Genomic DNA, 22,662 nt, shown 5'->3' on the forward strand with positions numbered 1-22,662 from the left:
GCTGATTTCTCTACACAAACACTACAGGCCAGAAGGGAGTGGCAAGATATATTCAAAGCCCTGAATGAAAAAAAGATGCAGCCTAGGATACTTTATCCAGCAAGGCTATCCTTTAGGATAGAAGGAGATATAAAGAGTTTCACAGACAAAAAAAAAGCTGCAGGAGTTTGGCAACACTAAACCCATGCAAAAAGAAATATTGAAACGGCTATTCTAAATAGAAAAGCAGCAGGATGCTACAGAAATGAGAAACATACAACTGGAAAGGTGATAACTCATGAATTACAAATAAAGAAAACACGAAATTATAAAAGAAGACATACAAATCACTGAGAGTGGGAGAGGGAGGCAGGGAAATATAGAATTTTTTTTCTTTTTTTAAATTTTTTTAACAGTAGGATGGGTTTGAGATCATGTTATTATCAGTTTATTAAAAACGGGTATAGGTTAATAGATTTACAAAAAAGAGTAACCACAAGTCAAAAATTTACAAGGGAGTCACAAAAATTAAATAAAATCCATGATAATACAAAGGAAAATTACCAAACCACAAAAGGAAGAAGAAAGGAACAAAGAGGATATACCAATTCAACTGCAAAGATAAGTTCAAAATGGCAATAAACACACATCTATCATTAATTACTGTAAATGTTAATGGACTCAATGCTCCAGTCAAAAGACATAGAGTGGCAGAGTGGATAATAAAGCAAGAACCTTCAATATGCTGCATACAAGAGACCCACTTTAGGGAGAAGGACACATATAGATTGAGAGTGAAAGGATGGAAAAGGATATTCCATGCAAATGGAAAAGCCAAAAAAGCAGGTGTTGCAGTACTGATTTCAGACAAAATAGACTTTAAAACAAAGGCCATAAAGAAAGATAAAGAAGGACATTTTATAATGATTAAAGGAGTGATACAAGATGAAGATATTACACTCGTTAATATATATGCACCCAATATAGGAGCACCTAAGTACATACAAGAATTACTAACAGAGATAAAGGGCGATATTGATGGGAATACAATCATAGTTGGAGATTTTAACACTGCATTAACATCACTAGACAGATCTTCCAGACAGAAAATAAACAAGGCAACAGAGAAATTAAATACTACAATAGAAAAACTAGATTTGGTGGATATTTTCAGAGCTTTACACCCCCCAAAAATAGAATATACATTCTTTTCAAGTGCACATGGAACATTTTCCAGGATCGATCATGTACTTGGACACAAAAGAAACCTCAACAAATTTAAGAAGATAGAAATTATCTCAAGCATCTTTACTGACCACAATGCCATGAAACTGGAAATCAACAACAGAGAAACAAAGGAGAAAAAAAGAAAAGCGTGGAGATTAAACAATATGTTATTGAAAAACAAGTGGATCAATGAGGAAATCAAAGCTGAAATTAAAAAATACCTTGAGACAAATGATAATGAAAGCACAACGACTCAAAACCTATGGGACACAGCAAAGGCAGTGCTAAGAGGGAAGTTTATAGCGATACAGTCCTTCCTCAAAAAACAACAATCTCAAATAAACAAGTTAACCCACCACCTGAATCAATTAGAAAAAGAAGAACAAAAAGCCCCAAAAAGCAGCAGAAGGAAGGAAATAATAAAGATCAGAGAGGAATTAAATACAATAGAGATTAACAAGACCATAGAAAAAATCAACCAAACCAAAACCTGGTTTTTTGAAAAAGTAAATAAAATCGACAAACCTCTGGCCAAACTCACAAAGAAGAAAAAAGAGAGAGAACAAATTAGCAAAATAAGAAAGGAAAATGGAGAAATTACAACAAACAAAATAGAAATACAGAATATCATACGAGAATATTATGAAAACTATATGGAACCAAATTTATGGATAACCTAGAGGAGATGGACAAGTTTCTGGAAACATACTGTCCACCAAAACTGAATCAAGAAGAAACTGACCACTTGAATAATCCGATCACTAGAAAGGAAATAGAAATAGCAATTAAGAACCTCCCTACAAATAAAAGTCCAGGACCAGATTGCTTCACCGGGGAATTCTACCAAACATACAAAGAAGAACTCGTACCAGTCCTTCTCAAACTCTTCCAGACGATTGAAAAGGAGGGAATACTCCCAAACTCATTCTATGAAGCCACCATCACCCTGATACCAAAACCAGGCAAAGACACTACAAAAAAAGAGAATTATAGGCCAATATCACTGATGAACATAGACGCCAAAATCCTCACCAAAATTTTAGCAAATAGAATCCAACAACACATAAAAAAGATTATACATCATGACCAAGTGGGGTTCATCCCAGGGACACAAGGCTGGTTCAACATACGCAAATCAATCAATGGAATACATCACATCAACAAGAGAAAGGACAAAAACCACAAGATCATCTCAATCAATGCAGAAAAAGCATTTGATAAAATTCAACACCCATTTATGATAAAAACTCTCGCCAAAGTGGGTATAGAGGGAACATATCTCAACATAATAAAAGCTATATATGACAAACCTATAGCCAGCATAGTTCTCAACGGTGAAAAACTCAAAAACTTCCCACTAAAATCTGGGACAAGACAAGGATGCCCACTATCACCACTCCTATTCAATATAGTCCTGGAAGTCCTAGCCACAGCAATCAGGCAAGAGAAAGAAATAAAAGGGATCCAAATTGGAAAAGAAGAGGTAAAAGTGTCATTATATGCTGACGACATGTTACTACATATAGAAAACCCTAAAAGGTCCACAAAAAAGCTACTAGAGCTGATCGAAGAATTCAGCAAGGTAGCAGGTTACAAAATTAATGTTCAAAAATCAGTTGCATGTCTTTACACTAACGATAAATCAACAGAAAAAGAAAGTAAAGAAACAATCCCCTTTAAAATAGCACCCAAAGTAATAAAATATCTGGGAATAAATCTAGCCAAGGAGGCGAAAGAATTATACACAGAAAACTATAAACCATTGATGAAGGAAATTAAAGAAGACTTTAAAAAATGGAAAGATATTCCATGCTCTTGGATTGGAAGAATCAATATTGTTAAAATGGTCACACTGCCCAAGGCAATCTACAGATTTAATGCAATCCCTATCCAATTACCCAGGACATATTTCACAGAACTAGAACAAATCATAATAAAATTTATATGGAACCATCAAAGACCTAGAATTGCTAAAGCATTACTGAAGAGAAAGAAAGAGGCTGGAGGAATAACTCTCCCAGACTTCAGACAATACTATAGAGCTACAGTCATCAAGACAGCATGGTATTGGTACCAAAACAGACATATAGACCAATGGAACAGAATAGAGAGCCCAGAAATGAACCCACAAACTTTTGGTCAACTAATCTTCGACAAAGGAGGCAAGAATATACAATGGAATAAAGACAGTCTCTTCAGCAAATGGTGCTGGGAAAACTGGACAGCAGCATGTAAAACAATGAAGCTAGAACACACCCTTACACCATATACAAAAATCAACTCAAAATGGATTAAAGACTTAAACATAAGACAAGATACAATAAACCTCCTAGAGGAAAACATAGGCAAAACATTATCTGACATACATTTCAAAAATTTTCTCCTAGAAGAAATAAAAGCAAGAATAAACAAATGGGACCTAATGAAACTTACAAGCTTCTACAGAGCAAAGGAAACCAGAAATAAAACAAGAAGAAAACCTACGGAATGGGAGAAAATTTTTGCAAGTGAAACCGACAAAGGCCTGATCTCCAAAATATATAAGCAGCTCATACGACTCAATAAGAAAAAAATAAACAACCCAATCCAAAAATGGGCAGAAGACCTAAACAAGCAACTCTCCAAGGAAGACATACAAATGATCATAAAGCACATGAAAAAATGTTCAATATCACTAATTATCAGAGAAATGCAAATCAAAACTACAATGAGGTATCACCTCACACCAGTCAGAATGGCTGTCATTCAAAAATCCAAAAATGACAAATGCTGGAGAGGCTGTGGAGAAAGGGGAACCCTCCTACACTGCTGGTGGGAATGCAGTTTCGTGCAGCCACTATGGAAAACAGTGTGGAGATTCCTCAAAAGACTAGGAATAGGCTTACCATATGACCCAGGAATCCCACTCCTGGGCTTGTACCCAGAAGGAAATCTACTTCAGGATGACACCTGCACCCCAATGTTCATAGCAGCACTATTTACAATAGCCAAAACATGGAAACAACCTAAATGTCCATCAACAGGTGACTGGATAAAGAAGAGGTGGTATATTTATACAATGGAATACTACTCAGCCATAAAAACCAACAACATAATGCCATTTGCAGCAACATGGATGATCCTAGAGAATGTCATTCTAAGTGAAGTAAGCCAGAAAGAGAAAGAAAAATACCATATGAGATCGCTCATATGTGGAATCTAAAAAACAAAAACAAACAAAAACAAAGCATAAATACAGGACAGAAATAGACTCATGGATAGAGAACACAGACTTGTGGTTACTGGGAGGGGGTAGAGGGTGGGAAGGGATAGACTGGGATTTCAAAATTGTAGAATAGATAAACAAGATTACACTGTATAGCACAGGGAAATATACACAAAATGTTATGATAAATCATAGAGAAAAAAATGTGACAATGAGTGTGTATATGTCCACGAATGACTGAAAAATTGTGCTGAACACTGGAATTTGACACAACACTGTAAAATGATTATGAATCAATAAAAAATGTAAAAAAAAAAAAGATAGTTACACAAAAGTTCCCTCTAAACATTTCTCGGCAATTACTTCATAAATGCCCCTTTCCCCTTGATACTCATTCTTATTGACATTTTTGCCACAGAAGAGTAGGAGAATAATGGTAAGGATGCCTGCTAAAAGTTAGACAGTATTTACTAGGAGCTAAAAGTTAGACAGTATTTACTAGGAGTTATTCAAAAGATTTTATATATACTAATTAATTTAATCATCCCTACAACACTATGCAATAAGAAATGTTATCACCCCACTTTATAGATGATGAAACTCAGGCACAAAAATGTCAGGTAACATGGTCAGGTTCAAAGTCATGCAGTCTGGATCCAGGGTTTGCATACGTCTTAAGCTACAATGCATGAACTTTTGGTTTGCTAAAACCAATGGAATGGTCAATTAAAATGAATATAATTCCAATCCCTTTAGAGAGCAATCATTTTTAAATTCCATTTTATAAATCAATACAAAGTTTTCACTAAGAAAAATTTTAAATGCTTAGAGTAGAATTGAGTTAAACTAATTTCTGTGTAGATTCATGACTTAAGTACATACTTTTCTGCATGTAATTTTTCAAAAGGCTTATCCATTTTATAATTTTCTAATCACATTTGAGATACACTTTAATGTATTTTTGTTTTAGATTGCTGAATATCTCAACTTGAAATAAAACAGCTCTTTCATAAAAGCTCCAAATTGCCAATGTATAGCACTCTTAGGAAATGAAGTTTTATGATTGAGTTTTAAAATGCATAATTTAGAATTTTGATGAAAATAATTTAAAGTGTCTTTTGAAACAGAAGTAAGCTACAAACAGAAAGGCAGAAGGAGCTGGTCTCAAATCACTCATCTTATGAAAAACATATAAATCACCTCCTTGTCAAATAAGCTGATGAAAGGTTTTTCCAAACATAAATCTCTGAGGCTAAACATGAATCTTTCTAGGGCATGAAGCATCAATTCTCTCATATTTCTGCACAGAGTCAATAAAAATAGCTTTATAGTATAGAAACACCCTCTATTTTAATCAACTAATTCATTTGTGTAAGTCTTTTGCCCACAAATTTTAAAAAAGGATTGATTTTTAAAAAAATATTTCAACTGCCTTCTTACTACTGGCCTACTGGTACCCGAAAAATCCCAATATTGAGCTGAATCACCAGTTTCAGAAAGTCAACAATCAATTAAACATGAATTATGCAACATTTTTAGACTGATAGTGCTAATTCAAATTCAGGCAATTTCCAGAAAGGCCATATAAATGATAGATTTTGATACACAAGGAATTTAAAATAATCTTAAATTGTATTGCCTATTAATCACTAGGCTATAGTACATATTTTTATATGTACATATAAATATAGGTACATATAAATATATATAATTCATATATACTGTAGAATATGTATATTCTGGTAAGAACAGAAAGGAAAGAGAAATTACGTTCTATGGACATTTTCTGCTTCATTCACCTAAAAAGAAATAGTTATAGTTCTTCAGGAATTTTAGTAAGAAAGTATTATTTAGTAGTTGAGTCTGTGATTTAAATGTATTTACTGTAAGTAACTTTAAATTATAGCAAATGAGAATTTTAGCAAAAAAATGATTTTCTCTGAAATAATGCTTTTCTATAGTGCAACATAACTCCACTTGTATAAATATTTGCTGACTATTTATATACTAATTGCAAATGACCAGTTTAAAAAAAAAAGATCAGTTTTAACCAACTGGTTGCTTTTTTTTTTTTAACCAAATAGGTCCCACGAAGGCAGTGACAATGAGTGTTTATTTCTGTGTCCCCAGGACCTAGCAAAATATCGAACACAGAGTTAGCCTTCAAATAAGAGGGTAGGTATAAGGTAGGTATAAGGGACCATATCATCTACTGAACTGATTTGGCGAATTTCGAAAAAAAATTCTTTCAAAGCTTCACTTAAGTGAATATTACATGATCTCTTGTGCATTAGGGCCATCTGTTAACTTGCGTGTCATTTGATTTATAAATGACCAGCTGAGATTGTCTCTCCATTACTTATGGTATTTAAGGTCGTTTTCACAGCATAAATCTATGCCCCCTCTCTGTGCCTAAAACTCACATGAGCTGGATTTATCTGGGCCCCAGGAGCTGCATTTGAAGCATCATTTAGTAAGCATGCCTAAGACACTTCTGCTGTTGATTGACTTAACCTTTGGCTTCTATGTAAAGATGTGGTGCCATCTGGGTGAGAATTTAATAACTCCCCAATGGGACATGGCCAGAAACACACAGCATTATTCTGGGAACTAGAATTAGTGGGTATAGTAATGAACCAGCACTGTTCTGCCTTCCTTCACCTGTTGCTTCTGACCTGACATGTCAAGACCAGAAGGGAAAAGAGGGAGGAGGCCTTGGCCAACTGTCTCATGTCAGTAACAGTCCCTGCCTTCCTCCTGAAGCTTCGGTCAGGGATTTTAGCAAAACTCTACTTTAAAAACAGTAGTATATCAATGGCCAATACATGGAAACAGCCTAAATGTCATCGAAAGATGACTGGATAAAGAAGCAGTGGTATATTTATCCAATGGAATACAAATTTGCCATAAAAATGATAAAACAATGCCATTTGCAGCAACATGGGTGGCCCTGGAGAATGTCATTCTAAATGAAGTAAGCCAGAAAGAGAAAGAAAAATACCATATGATATCACTCATATGTGGAATCTTAAAAAAAAAAAAAAACTAATGAACTTATATGTAAAACAGAAACAGACTCACAGACATAGAATACAGACTTGTGGTTGCCAGAGGGGAGTGGGGGTGGGAAGGGAGAAACTGGGTGTTTGAGATTTGCAGATACTGACTGGTGTATATAAAATAGATAAACAGGTTTATACTGTATAGTACAGGGAACTATATTCAATATCTTGTAGTAGCTCACAGTGAAAAAGAATACGAAAATGAATACATGTATATTCATGTATGACTGAAGCATTATGCTGTACACCAGAAATTGACATAACATTGTAAACTGATTATACTTCAATTAAAAAAAAAGTAGTATATGATTTAGTTGAGGAGAATCTGGTAATAGTAAGGATATAAAACATACACAACAACTTTTAAAAGTTATATTAAAAAGACATCCTATATTTATACAAAATTAAGATGTTAACAACAAATGACAAAGATTCAAGAAAATGTACTTATTATGCCTACATATTTAAATGTAAGGATTTATATCTATATTTAAACGTAAAGAAAAAGCTAACGTATCCATGTCTTGGCTATTGTAAATAGTGCTGCTGTGAACTTTGGGGTACATTGTCTTTTCGAATTATAGTTTCCTCTGGATATATGCCCAGCAGTGGGATTGCTGGATCATATGGTAAGTGTATTTTTAGGTTTTTTAAGGAACCTCCATACTGTCCTCCAGAGAAGCTGCACCTCCTACCAACAGTGTAGGAGGGTTCTCTTTTCTCTACACCATCTCTAGCACTTATTATTTATAAGAAATTTTAATGATGACCATTCTGACTAGTGTGAGGTGATACCTTGTAGTTCTGATTTAAGTAAGTCAGACAAAGACAAATATCATATGATGTTGCTTATAGCTGAGATCTAAAAAAAATTACAAATTTTATTTACAAACCAGAAATAGACTCACAGACATAGAAAACAAACTGTGGTTACCAGAGGGGAAGTCAGGGAGAGGGACAGATTAGGAGTTTGGGATTAACAGATATATATTGCTGTATACAAAATAGATAAACAACAAGGACCTACTGTAGAGCACAGGGAACTATATTCAGTTTCTTGTAATGAGCTGTAATGGAAAAGAATCTGAAAAAAATGTATGTATGTATGCATGTATCTGTATAACTAAATCGCTTTGCTGTACACTGGAAACTAACATTGTAAATCGACTATACTTCAATAAAAAATAAGAATTAAAAATAAACAAATAAAAGGAAACAAAAAACTTAAAAAAGAGAAAAAAACTAATGTAAAATGCCACAGTTCATATAAGATGAATAAATCATAAAATATTGACCTTTAATAGAGATTTATTAGATCAAAATCTTCATGACTTCAGAATAATTCATTAGAATCTGCTTTTAACATAAATTTGCATTATGATCTCAGATAAACTGTATTTTGATCAAATAAATTTGGATACTACTATGATAAGTTTTCCTTATTCAGTGCTGGTTTTGACTCACGTAAATTAGTATCTTCTTTGTAAATTATAAATATTGACAGAAGAGATGTTTTAAATTCATCAGTAATTCACCTTTTTCCTCACCTTTATTGGGATATAACTGACATATAACATTGTGTAAGTTCAAAGCGTACAACTTGATGGTTTTAGACACATGTGTATAGTGAGATGATCACCACAATAAGGTGAGTTAATGCCTCCATTACCTCACGTAAGTACCTTTCTTTTGCATGTGTGATGATAATATTTAAGACCTAGTCTTTTAGCACCTTTGAAGTATATAATACAGTATCGTTAACTATGATCATACGCTGTACATTAGATCCTGAGAACTTATTCATTATAGAACTGGAGGTTTGTACCTTCCGACCAACATTTCCCATCTCCCCCACCCTCCACCCCTGCCAGCCACCATTCTACTCTCTATTTCTATGAATTTGGCTTTTTTACCTCCTGCATGTAAGTGGGAACATATAGTATTTGTCTTTCTGACTTATTTCATTTAATATAAAACCCTGGAGTCTCATCCATGCTGTCACATTTCCTTCTTTTTATGGCTGAATCATTGTGTGTGTGTGTGTGTGTGTGTGTTTGAATAAAGAACATGTGATTAAAGACATACATATATATATATCTGATTAAAGATATGTATATGTTTATATATACATATGTATATATATCTTTGTTTCCTTTGTTATCCCAAAAGAAAAAAGAATCCAGACAAAATACAGCATTTATATTTATAGAAAACAGAGCATTGGCTGTTTTCCAAGAATTTCAAGTTAATTCTTATGCAAAAAAATGTTCTTAACTCTAGAAGACTTGTTCTGCATAAAGGAGACATTCTTTAATAATGGAAGAGGTAGTTTTATTTTTATAACGAGACTACTCATATTACCAGACCTACAACCAATTGCTGATCTCCTGTGAAAAGCATTTTTTTTTCTCTTATCTGAAACAGTGACTTATATGAACTGTTGGAATAATGGAACCTCAAACTACAGATGTGCATGTAAAATTGTGTAAATGCAATGACTTCCTTCTCCCTGAATATATGTTTAATAAATAGCATTATTCTAAAAATATGTGTGTGTGTGTGTGTGTGTGTGTGTGTATCTCACATATTCTTTATCCATTCATCCTTTGATGGTTAGGTTAGGTTGTTTCCATGTCCAGGCTACTGTGAACAGTGCTGCAACATGCAAGGAAATGCAAGTATTTCTTTGAAATTCAGTTGACCCTTGAACAACACAGGCATTACGAGAGCCGTCAAAAATCCATGTATAAATTTACCATTGGCCCTCAATATCTAGAGTCACAGAGTGGTTAAATGGAGAGTCTGCACTCTTACTGGGTTGAAAAATCCAAGGACAGAGTTTAGGGCATATGTTCTTACTGCAAAGAAAAGGGTGCAGGTGTGCAGCTTGCAAAATCCTGAAACGAGAAAGGTAGCTCCAAATTCTGTGTGTAAACTTTGCCCAGACCACTGGCTGACCCCTAAACATGCATGCAGTAGCCCAGGTTAGGTTAAAAGAACAAAATTGGGATTTCAGTTGTTGAAACTCAGGGGAGACAGTTTGCAACATGTGTCCAACTAATTTCACTCTTTGCTTTAAAAATATATTTATATTCTTCAGGGAAAAATAATAGAATTCAGAGTTTCTATAACACATCATTCACACTGTCTAAATGCAACAAAAAATTACCTGACATAGAAGTAAGCATTAAAATGTAACCTATTCTAGGAGGGTAGGAGGGTGTAGCTTAAGTGGTAGAGTGCATGCTTAGCATGCACGAGGTCCTAGGTTCAATCCCTAGTACCTCCATTAAAAGTAATTAAGTAAATAAACCCAATTACCTCCCCTCCCCCCCAAAAAAACCCTAAAAAAGCAACTCATTCTAATGAGAAAAGACAGTCAACAGAGACCAACTTGACATTACTCAGATGATGAAATTACTAGACAAAGATGTCAAAGCACCTATTAAAACTATTCTCATGGACAAGAAGGAAAACATGGCTTCTAGCGAATAAAAACATAGAAAATATCAGCACAGAAATAGACACTATTGAAAAATGGAACTTTACTAACAAAATATAGTATCTGGAATGAGAAGTTCAAAGGCGGGCTTACTAGCATAATAGAAATGACCAAATAATGAGTAAGCTTGAAAGTAGTTCACTGGAAATGATCCTTTCCAAAGAGGAGAGAATTAGATGGAAAACAAATGAGCAGAGTTTTACTGGCATGTGGGAACATATTAAAGAGACTAATACATACGTAATCAGAGTCCCAGAAGAAGAGGAAAATAACAGGGTAGAAAACATATTTGATGAAATAATGGGTAAATATTTCCCAAATTAGGTGAAAAACACAAATGTACATATTCAAGAAGCTCAGGAAACCATAATCAGGACAAATTTAAAGACAAACACACCTATATGCATTGTTATCAAACTACTAAAAACAGAAAAGGGGAAAAAAAATTGAAAGCAGCCAGCAGTCCAAGAAAAATGACAAACTGTAAACTGGGAACAATTATTGGAATGACTCTTGACTTCTTATCGGAAATAACAGAGGCCAGGAGACTGGGAAAAACTCCTTTAAGTAAAAAAGAAACTGACAAACCAGAATTTCGTATCCTTGATGAATGAGGTAAAAATATTCAACATGGCCAAGTAGGGTTTACCATAGGGCAGGAAGTATGGTCCTTACTCAGAAAATATATAAGGTAGCTTACATATTAAACCATTAAAGGAGAAAGAATACATGAATATTTCAATAGATGCAGAAACATATTATATAAAATTCAACACCTGGTCCAGATAAAACTGTTGGAAAACTAGAAACATAAGGAAAATTTCATTAACTTGATAAAAAAACAAAATACAGCTACTAGATCTTGCACATTGCTTTTTTTTTCTTTTTCTTTTATCTTCCTGCCTGCTGTTCTGATTGGGTAATTTCCAATATTCTATCATCCAGATCACATACTTGTTTTTCTACATTATTTAGTCTGCTTTTAGAGTGGTTTTTATCTCAGCCATTGAGTCGTCTAATTTTGATTGGTTCCTCTTTATACTTTCTAGTTCCTTGTTACAAAGATCTGTATTTCTATCGATAATCTTTCTTAATTCCTTTAGCATTTTTATTGCTTCCTTTTTGAACTTGGACTCCAGTAGACTGGAGAGGTCTGTTTCACAGATTGTTTTTGTTCTTTTAATTAGGAATGTTTCCTCCGCTTTCTCATTTTACTGGACTTTCTCTGTCTTTATGAATTTAGGAGAAACAGTTACCTACTGTGGTCTTGCAGAGGTGTTTTCATGTGGAAGCATCCCTCTATGGACTGTATGAGTCCACTATTTTGGTGGGAGGACTAGTTTTGGCTTGGACACCAGCCATGTCTTTCCTCACAGTGTGCTGGCCGTCATCCCCTGGACAGAGGGTGTGAATGGTGTGGGGGTCACCAGAGTCTGCATTGGATGCTGGGTAGGGCCTCCTCTGTTCCGTGGCTGTCACTGTCCAGTTGTTGGAGTAGAAGCCCTGAAGGTTGGGTTTGATGAGTTTCCATTGCCTTTAGGCACATGCTCTGTCCTACGGAGGTGATGGCTGAAGCCAGTAAGGTCCCTGTGGTCACAGCAAACTCATGCACCACCCGTGCAGACAGCTACAGTTCCATCCAAAAGCAGCCCGAGGTTATGTCCCTTTCTCCATTGTGTTTGTCCCAGACCTACTGGGAGGCTGGCACTGGGGGGCCGGGGTGTTGTGGCTGCAAGAATCAACGTGGCTGTGCTGCCGCCTGGGACTGGGGTACCTCTGTGGTAGGGCTTTCTCAGGACCTATTCCCCCAGATCCAGCTCCAAGCTGCAGTGTAAGGCGGGCGGAACTGTGTCCGCTGGAGACACGTGATTCTGTGGACACGGCCCACCACCTGGCATGCCAGCCAACAAAGTCTGCCCTTGCTGGACCACCCCTCACCTCCACCTTGCCTCTGCAGTGGGAGCACTGACAATGGGCTTGGTGTTGGCCCCGCCCCCAGAGGGCGTGCACTCACAGAGCCCGCCCATGCGGGAGCCCCGCCTGCTCTGAGCACACTGACAGTGGGGCTTCCGTGGTGGACCCGCGGGCTCTGCCTGCACAAACAATGGACTCTGAGATTAGGCCCTGACTATAGTCTAGGCCCTCTGGGCTGCTCCACGCAGCTAGACCAAATCCTCTCCCAGGGTCCCTTTGCTGAAGCCCCAGATTCAGTGCCTGCCTGCTGCAAGTACTCGCAGCCCACCTGGAGTGCGTCTCAGGCTGAGAACTGTAGCAGGGCGGCACAGTCTCTCTCTGCCCTGACCACTAACAAGCCAGCACATGTGGGCAGAGTCCAGGCCCCTCCTGCATCTCTGCCTGTCCTGGCAGACCTCCCTGCCAGCGAAGGGGGTTCCCAGGGCAAGGGGCCACCTGTGTGGGCTACTCCTCTCTCATAGCTCGCCCTCAGGGGTGCAGGTCTGGCCCCGATTCTGTTTTACTTTTTTATCTTACCCAGTTATGTGGTGATCGTTCTTGTAGTCTTGATTGTGTGAGATCTTCTGCTAGCCCTCAGTAGGTATTCTGTGAGAGTTTTTCCACACGTAGATGTATTTTTGATGCCTTTGTGGGGGAGACGATCTCCACGTCCTCCTACTCTGCCGTTTTGGTCTCCTACTTTGGCCTCTCTCTCATGTCTTTAGATAAGTCTAAAAATTAGCTTGTACTCCCTTAGTGTCTGCCAGATGAATAGTGCAAAGAGACATCTACAGAATGCCACTTGGCAGGGAGATGTCAGCTGTCATTAAAAATCCACAACACTATATAGATACAATTCAATGCAACTTTCTGGCTGAGGGGCCAAGTTTGCTGATCAGGTGAAATGATACAGACAGACTGCGATTTGGTCTTCAAACACAAGTTGAGAACCACTAAGGAATCAGGTAACTCTATGGAGTGAGTGAGCTTACAATGTACTTGAAGAAAAACAAGCATGTGACTTTAATAAAAAGAGCAGGCTTAACTCTGAATCATTGCCAAGTAATTTAAAAAGTCAACTCCACAAATGAGAAAAAGTTGAATAATATGCAGTTAAAAATCTCCTCTCAAGTAAACTTTTTATTTTCATCTTAAACATCAAAGCTTCAAGCACAGAATTCTACTGTAGATTGAACTTGGTTATTCCTAAGAAAGTCCTTTGTTTGCTTCCTTAGATTTTCTGTTTATGAAGAAATAGTCGCCCATTAAGTAAGCATTACAAAGATTACTTGTGTAAGACATTATTACCACAGTGTTCAGAATGACATTTGCAAGTACAAAGATAAATATGAGCGTTATCAAAGCCACACAGCCTTGGCGAGTCCTCTGTTGCCCTGTTGGAAAGACCTCGTCCAGATGCTAGAAGACTTCTTTAAAGCTGACTTTCTACAATCAGGACAGATCTCACAAAACTGATGATTTAAATTCTTAATTTATGTCATTAGGTAATACCAACATAAAATTCAAGAGATCTCAGGTTACCAACGATCTTATTTAAAAAAAAAAAAAACTTTCCTCTTTTCCATTAGGCATACTGTTACTCTCAGACCAAACCTTTAAGTTAAATGAGAAACCTTATGGCCTATGAAGAAGATCTGTAAGAGTAAACTGTATCTAAAGATAAGAGCATTATCTATTTATGATTAAATGTTTAATAAGTGATGAACGATTTAACTGACAACAATCCCATTATGTGTACATTATAAACCTTTCTCATAAATCTGTTACTGAAATATCACCAGTTTATCATTTGCAAATCTCCAAGGCAAATCACATAGGAACAAACAGTGGTCTGAAACAGGTTTTGGAGACTGTAACAATCAGTTTAAACAGGTAGCTATTTTTACCCACTGGGCAACTATAGTTTCTTCTGTTCTTTTACAGTTTTTAGAGTAAGTAGAACTATCCCTGCTTCCATTAACTTTAAATGTCATGTGAAGGATGCAAAAGGCAAAAGTATGAACCATATGGAGGGTGGAGAAAACCATTCCGTTATGTATCGCTTCCAGACTTTTCTAGGAACCATCCGCATGACCTCAGGTTCTGCCCTTCACTGTTGTGGGCAGAGCCCCATCTTGAAAATCTGGAGGTTTGCCTGAATCTACTCCGAAGTAACTTTCAATTCTCAAAATATTCGCTGGCTTAAATTCTGGTTTAGTCAGGATGTGGTGTGAATAACAAACAGGATAAAGTATTTTGGTTTTGAATTTTGATTTCAAGAATACTTACAGTGAAGGCTGGTGGTCCTGGAGGGCCCATATCTCCCTAAAATAGATGAAAGAAAAGCTGCAATTACCCATGGTCCCTTTTTGCCCATGTTAGGTATACATTTTCTGAATGGAGAGAAGCAATATCTCGATAAATCTTGGAGGAAAGAAAAGTAGAATTTTATCCTGATGGAAGTTGTTGCACAATGAAAAATTTATCAGGCACTTTTAACTCTCATGATATAAATATCACCTTGCGCATCCTCTTTTTTTTTTTTTGCAGAACTTGTTTTGAAAAGCTGAAATAATCTAATTTCTATTCCTTTGTCTACTGATCCCAAATTAGAAAGACTAGCTCTTCAAATATGATTATGTGCCAATGGAACAGCTGGGAAGTGTCACCACGACAGATTATATTTCTGACAAAGTTAGCATGAGGATCAGCAGAAATAATAAATGTGTCTTCCCACTTCACGCCTTCCAGCTGCAAGGAGCCATCCCATTGCCTCTTTTAAAGCTTTGCAGAACTGGCCAACAATTGTAAGAGGCTTTGCCTATGTTTACGCATTTTTAAATACTAAAATTGCTTTGCTGACCTATGTGAATACAAATTGCCAGGTGGATATATTGACAGACTATTCAAAACCTAAAAAAGTATGGTTAATCTAAAGGTTTACTATTTTCTGATTTATAAATATGTAACCTATATGCTTTGTTGTATCAGCATCCTTGTTTATTTTCTAAGAACCCTTAGTCATTCAGATCAAGCATCACTGGGAGGAACAAGATGGGGTAGAGGATTAGGAGGTGCAAACTACTGTGTATGAAATAAATACGCTACAAGGATATACTGTAGAGCACGGGGAATAGAGCCAGCATTTTGTAACAACTTTAAATGGAGTCTATAAAAATTCTGAATCACTATGTTATCCATCTGAAATTAAGATAATGCTGTAAATCAACTATACCTCAATAAAAATACAAATTATTGAAAAAAGTAAGTCTTAGAATGTTAAATTTGACAGACTATTAGAGACCCTCCATCTCATTAAATCCCCTCATTTTGTATATAAATAAATTGGACCCTAGAGCGTTGTTGATGAATTAAATGAAGTCATCGCTTAAAAAAAAAAAAAAGCACCCCTGCAGCAATCCTTGCGCAAGTGGACAGGCTGGGACTGCACCCCGTGCGGTGTGGGGCTGGGGAAGCTGTGCTCTCGTGTGGTGCGCGTCTCTGTGACTTCCTCTCTTCTCCTCTAACACAGTCACCTCAAAAGCTAAGACTTAGCCTTGTGGAACCGCTATTTGGGGAACAATTGAATAAAAATAACCAACAGCTGTTAAGGAACACTGATGTAGTTTACATCAGTCAACTGGGGACTAATGCATGGGATCAACTTTAATGTAGAGGTAAATATTGAAGGTAGACAAAGATTTCTAAATGCACTGAGGATGGAGAGGAAGATACAGTGGGAAACACCCATGCATACAATTCTCATCAAACCTCTATCATCCAATGGCCTTACTCAAAACAACTCTTGCTTTTACTGTATCTTAATTCTCTTTTCAAGGTGCCTACCAATAGGCCAGTAGAAAATGATAAGAGAAAAGGGGGCCAGAAATGGAGTGTTTAGACCATCTAACTGAGATACACAGTTAGCCTCTTCCCCAGCAAAGGCCGCTGCTTCACCATCATGGCAGCAGCTTAGTGCTGTGCACAGAGTTCCCAGCATAGGACACGGCTGCTAATTGGGTGATGGAATCCCTACTGCTGTTAAGTGAGGGAAAGAAATGAGAAACCTTATAAACCCAAACGAATGTCGACTAGCAATTGTGCATTTAGTCTCTTCCAACTAACTGAGTGAACCAAAAGGCTTTTATGTTCAGATACTTTTAACATAACAGCCTTTGGTTAATTTTAACAAAATGAACTTTTGAAAATTAAACAGTGTCGGTGAAAAGTTGCTGCATAGTTTCTCAGAGTTTTCTTTTTCTTTCTTTTACAAATTGAAGTATAGTTGATTTACAATGTTGTGTTAGTTTCTGGTGTGCAGCACAGTGATTCAGTTACACACACATATATATATATATTATTTTTCATTGTAGGTCATTACAAGATATTGAATATAGTTCCCCGTGCTCGGCAGTAGGACCTTGTTATTTATTTTATCTATAGTAGTTAGTATCTGCAAATCCCAAACTCCTAATTTCAGGGTTTTCTTAAGAAGAGATCGGCACTTTCCTGGGTGAATACAATACCTTTTCTCCTTTTGGGCCAGGTGGACCGCGAGGACCCAAGTCACCTTTCAAACCCTGTGCAAAAAATACAACCAATGTGATTCCTAGACACAGTTCACAGAAAGCTTCCATTTCTAACAAGTCATTAGTCGCAAGATAAATCATAATATACCGAGCTCCCGAATCCATGCTTCAGTGTGCAGTATAGAAAGAGAAAGAGACAACAGGCACCGAGATGCTCTGCAGCATCTGCTTGGCGGTGGGGACAGACACATGAAATCAGCGTGAGGCTGCAAGGCTGCATATTTGTGCAGCTTTGCTTCCTGCTAAAATTGCAATAATTCACCATCTGGGAGAACATCATTTCACTCTACATGAGCGTTTAAGTATCCACTTTGGATTGAATTTGTAGATGTTGTAAATACCTCTGATTTAGCATTGATTTGGCCTTTATAAAGATTGCCCACCAAATTCAAGACTTAAATCAAAAATGGCTTTTGTCTCTATCAAGACATCTAATTATGGGGGGAAGGGATGAAGGATGCATTCTTTTCCTTTTACTCACAAAACTGGTGCTAGAATGCAATCTCCTGGTTTAAAGTGTGATTTAGTTCTCTAATTCCCATCTTTTTAAAAACCTGGATTGATAAAGATATGAAATGAAACTGCACAGGACATAGGCAGCATATCTGATACATATAGTCATGAGTCTTCTGGAGGATTTTCCTGGAGAGATCAGTTATACAGCTCGGTGTGTTCATGGTGTACACAGAGAGAAAGTTAGTCAGAGACATCCTTACTGTGCAGCAAATAGGAAAAAAAAACTATCTTTTCTCATCCTTAATTTAACACATTGGATGAGGAAAGAACAATAATGGAAAAAAAGAAATATTCTGAAGCCACATAATGTACAAGAAATCCAGGCATCTTACTGTTCCCTGCTGGGGGAACCAGCTCTTACTTCTCTGAAATTTTGTAGTGAATACACATTTAGTTACTCAGTAGAGAAACTGAGGATGAATTTCAAGGAACCAAAGAAAACCAGATATTTAAAATAATCTTATCATTGAGAGTATGTGAAAACTGTTGTCTTAGACTTTGAGAAAAAAATTTAATGGATGAAAACAGCGTTTAATTGGTTAAAAAAAACAACCTTTGTAGTTGATAAATAATTCGTGGATAAAATTCATAGCTACGTTTCTTCCATCATAAACTCTGAGCATTTACAGAACAAGGACAAAAGGAAAATTAAGTCATGTTTGCGATGTGCTATTATCTAATTATTTGAAATATCCATTCCTTCCCAAATCAAGTAACACATACTCTACTTATACATGCCTCTGGAGTAAAACTTGGCGCCCACATATTCTGAACCTTGAGCAAAGGGAAATGGCCATTTCTGTGAGAGAGTTTATTCTTTGTTTCCTCATCCATTTACTCAGTAGACATTTATTGAATACTCTGTGCAATCACTCCAGAAGTCATCAGGTCTGCACTGCCTAATATGCAGCCGTGAACCCCATGCAACTTTTGACCCTTGCAATGTGACAAGTCTGAGCAGAGATGGGCCATGCATGTAAAATACCAGCAGGTTTCCAACATTTAGTACAAAAAAGGATGTATAATAGCTCGTTAATAATTTTTATGTCGGTTATATATTGAAAAGATATTGTGGCTAAGGGAGTAAATAAGATACATTAGTGGACTCGCACCTGTTTCTTCTTTTTACTTTTTTGAATGTGGCTACCAGAAAATGTAATATATTTACATGTGTCTCCAAATCATAGTATTAGATTTAAAAATATAATATTCTATGCATACAATATTATATAATATATGGTGTGATATACTTTATTAGTATTAGTTAGCGTGATTGAGAGATAGATACAAAAAAGAACAGGAATTGACAAAAACTCTCCTTAACCAAACTTGACTCGGGCTCCCCTGAGCCCCCTTCTTGGCTAAGCTTCAACCTTCGCCCCCTTCTTGACTAAGCCTCAACCTTCGCCCCCCGTCCTACCCTGTCTGGCCAGGTTTTAGCAAGAATCTTGTTAAGGCAGTTTAGCAGGAACCCCTCGTACTCCCGAGGTTTGCTCTTAGTAATACTGCAATCACTGACCATGTCCCTCTCTTCATGGGCTATAAATCCCCACTCCTCATTGTACTCAGAGTTGAACTCAATCTCTCTTTCCAATCTCAATACCCACATTGCACGAGTCTTGAATAAAAAGCCTTCCTTGCCATTTTAACAAGTGGCAGAATAAGTTTTTCCTGAGCACAGTCAAGATTCCTGCCCTGATGGGATTCCTGTGACAGAGGAGGGTGACTGACAGTAAACAAGTCTGTGGGCTCACTGTGATGCACAGCGATCAGTGCAGGAGCAGAGGCTGCTACTTTGGGGGTGGGGGGTGGGGGGGAGGTGATCAGAAACGGACTCCGTGTGAAGGAGATGTTTGTTGTTTCCCAGGATCTAGCCACGCAATAATCCTGGAAAAAAGTGTTGGGGCGGCGGGGGGGGGGCGATGCAGGAACAGCAAATACCAAAGCCCCCGGGGTGGAAGGAGTGAACAGGTAGGGAGGTAAGGAGCAGCAGATTAAGACAGCATTTCCGGGTGGGCACACAGGGAGCTGCAAGCCATGGAGGGGAGAATGGATTTTGTTGTAAGAGCCAGGGGAAGCCACGTAGGGTTTTAAGCAGAGAAATTGCATGATTTGATTGTTTCTTCCCAAAGTCACTTTGAAACTCCCACATGAAAATCGATTGTAGGCAGCAAGAGTAGAAGCAGAAGAGGGAAGGTGACAGCTTTGCCTGCAGGAGAGCAAGATGCCTGGAGGAGAAGACGGGGACGTGTGCCAGCAGGACTTGCAGACACACTGGAGGTGGGGCCAGGAAAAGGAGGTATCAGGGCTGATCTGCACTTGGCTTACGGAACTGGTGAGGAGGCTGGGCCATTTACTGAGCTGAGAAATTTACTAAAAAGATTTTTCTCTCTTCTTGCTGGTATAGCATCATCCAGAGAAAAGACAAAATGGAAGAACGAAATGACAGAGACACACACCAAGTTTATTCAATACATATTACTGAACATCTACAAACATGCAGGACTAAACCCTGCATCCCTATGAATAGATGAGTAGGAAGACATGGTTTTTAATAATGGAAGGGAATATGAAAGCACAACATTCAGGAAAATGGTTAACCCCAGGGCGGGCACAGCATTACACTGAGTTCTGGATACACTGGTGTTCCAGTCACTTCTGTGATTCATAATCATCATATATGTTACATGTTACCAAAATATTATTTGAGGCATAAAATAATACATTCAAAATTTTTTTCAACATTCCTGCCTAACTAACCCAAATTGCAATTTCTGGAGAAGAAACTTACTGCAGATGTGTTGGCTGACTCTCTCTGGTGCAATCAACAATGGGCAGGGAGGGGTGGAGTAGTCATGCCACCAGCTCTAGGCTGACGTGAATATTGAGCACTGATATTGAAGCATAAAGCAGGTGTGAAGGGAGCAGTTCCCAGAGATGCCTAATTTTACTGAAGGGGCTCAAGACTTCTGACACGTGGAGTTTGGGAGAGTCAAAGAAAGGACTGGTGTGTCATCTTGGGCCAGTTGTTTCAGCTTCCCTTTCAATAGGTATCAACGCTAGTTGTCTTGAAGGTTGTTTTGGGAATCACATGGTGTAAAAACGTTTAGTGCATGGTAGGTAATTAGTAAATGTGGTTTTTCCTTTTCAAGCCGAAGTCAAAGGGAGAATTAATTGTTCAGTAAGGGAGAATTGTGTTCAGTTGGATGGACATGGAACAACTGTGCTTTAACTCATGTAGAATAGAGTATCATTGAGAAGTACTGCCCTGGTCAAACTTCTATCTTTATTGGCCATTGAAGTGGGCCCATGAAGCGCACGTCCTCCTGTGATACAGGACTATGTTGTAGACCATGTCATCACAATAGGCTCTGAGAAGCAGATCAGTAATGTCTTTCACAAGAGCAGTTTTCTCCTGGTGTCATCAGTGTTGCTGTGAATGGTTACTGAGCCCAAAGGAGAAAAGTCACGACACTCACCGTAAAGTACAAAGAATCAACTCGAACATACTCTGAATTTCATATTGAATAATATTGACGAGCATTTATCATCAAGGATCTCAACAAAATTCATGTAGATAAAGATGCTCGAAAGCCCAGTAGTCGACTCAGTGTGTTAGGAAGGGACTGGAACTCTTATCTAAAGGCAAGCAAAAGCTGAAGGACAGCATGACAACCAGAATTATAAAAGCAGGTGGACCCTGAATTAATTTCTATCGGAAGACCTACTTACTCATGGTATGCAACATCTTTAAAAATCATTTGATAAAAATTATGTTATTTGTTAAATTCTTTAGCCCATCAAAAATTGCTTTCTCCATCTTCCAGTGCCTGCATCTTGTTTCCTGGCAATTGTACCAGCTGTCCCCGGCTGACATCTCAGCTTTGTGATTCCAGTATTTTTGTATTCAGTTTACAGATTGCATTGGTGTAAGGAGATTAACGTGACTATTTTAGAAACATCAGATGCTATAATTCTGTTAAGAGATGTCTGAAAGACAATAACAAAGATGCACAGGAAGAGACTAAATTGAATGGTTGAAATCCACTTTTCCAAGATTACACAACCTGACAAAAGATAAATAAAAAGATCTGCCATATCTATCTATCATCTATCTCTTTATCTATGAGAGGTAACTATGTTTTATTTAACCCAGTTTCTTATAATGACAAATATTTTACAGCTCTTACTGTATGCAAGACACTGACTTCAATGCTTTATGTATGATAACCCCTTTAATCCTCAAAAAAAAGTCAATGAGTTAAGTGCTGTTAACATCATGATCTCATTATATAAATGAAGAAACTGAGGCACAGAGAGAATAAGGATTGGACTAACTGGTATACCAGCTGGGCAGTGGCAGAGCTGGGATCTGAGCCCCGGTAGTCTGGATTCAAAGGGTATATTAACAAATTTATAAGATGACCCTTAAGTCTGTTCTAAGGTGCCATTGTTGAATGTATATATAGTAGGCCAAAATCAAAAACATTTAATTATAAAGCAGAATCTGTGTAAAGCTGAGGCTGTGTATTTTGAAGGCTAATTTGTAACAATTCAAATTTTTGACAATTTCAATATGTTTGGTATGTATTATTTCAACTATAAGGGAAATATGAGCATGTGTTTAGT

At 37.4% G+C, this 22,662-nt stretch overlaps 1 protein-coding gene across 1 annotated transcript in view; it reads right to left on the reverse strand.

The window, feature by feature from the left end:
* COL19A1 (collagen type XIX alpha 1 chain) overlaps positions 1–22,662 on the reverse strand; it is a 332,279-nt gene that overhangs the window by 176,917 nt on the left and 132,700 nt on the right. Inside the window, exons 13-14 of the mRNA XM_072965486.1 lie at positions 17,455–17,508; positions 15,218–15,253 (exon numbers count right to left, since the gene is read on the reverse strand). Coding sequence (XP_072821587.1) covers positions 15,218–15,253; positions 17,455–17,508 — 90 coding nt within the window. The remainder of the gene's footprint in view (positions 1–15,217; positions 15,254–17,454; positions 17,509–22,662) is intronic.

This window comes from Vicugna pacos, chromosome 8 (assembly GCF_048564905.1).
Source record: "Vicugna pacos chromosome 8, VicPac4, whole genome shotgun sequence".
In the NCBI taxonomy this organism is placed as follows: Eukaryota; Metazoa; Chordata; class Mammalia; order Artiodactyla; family Camelidae; genus Vicugna; species Vicugna pacos.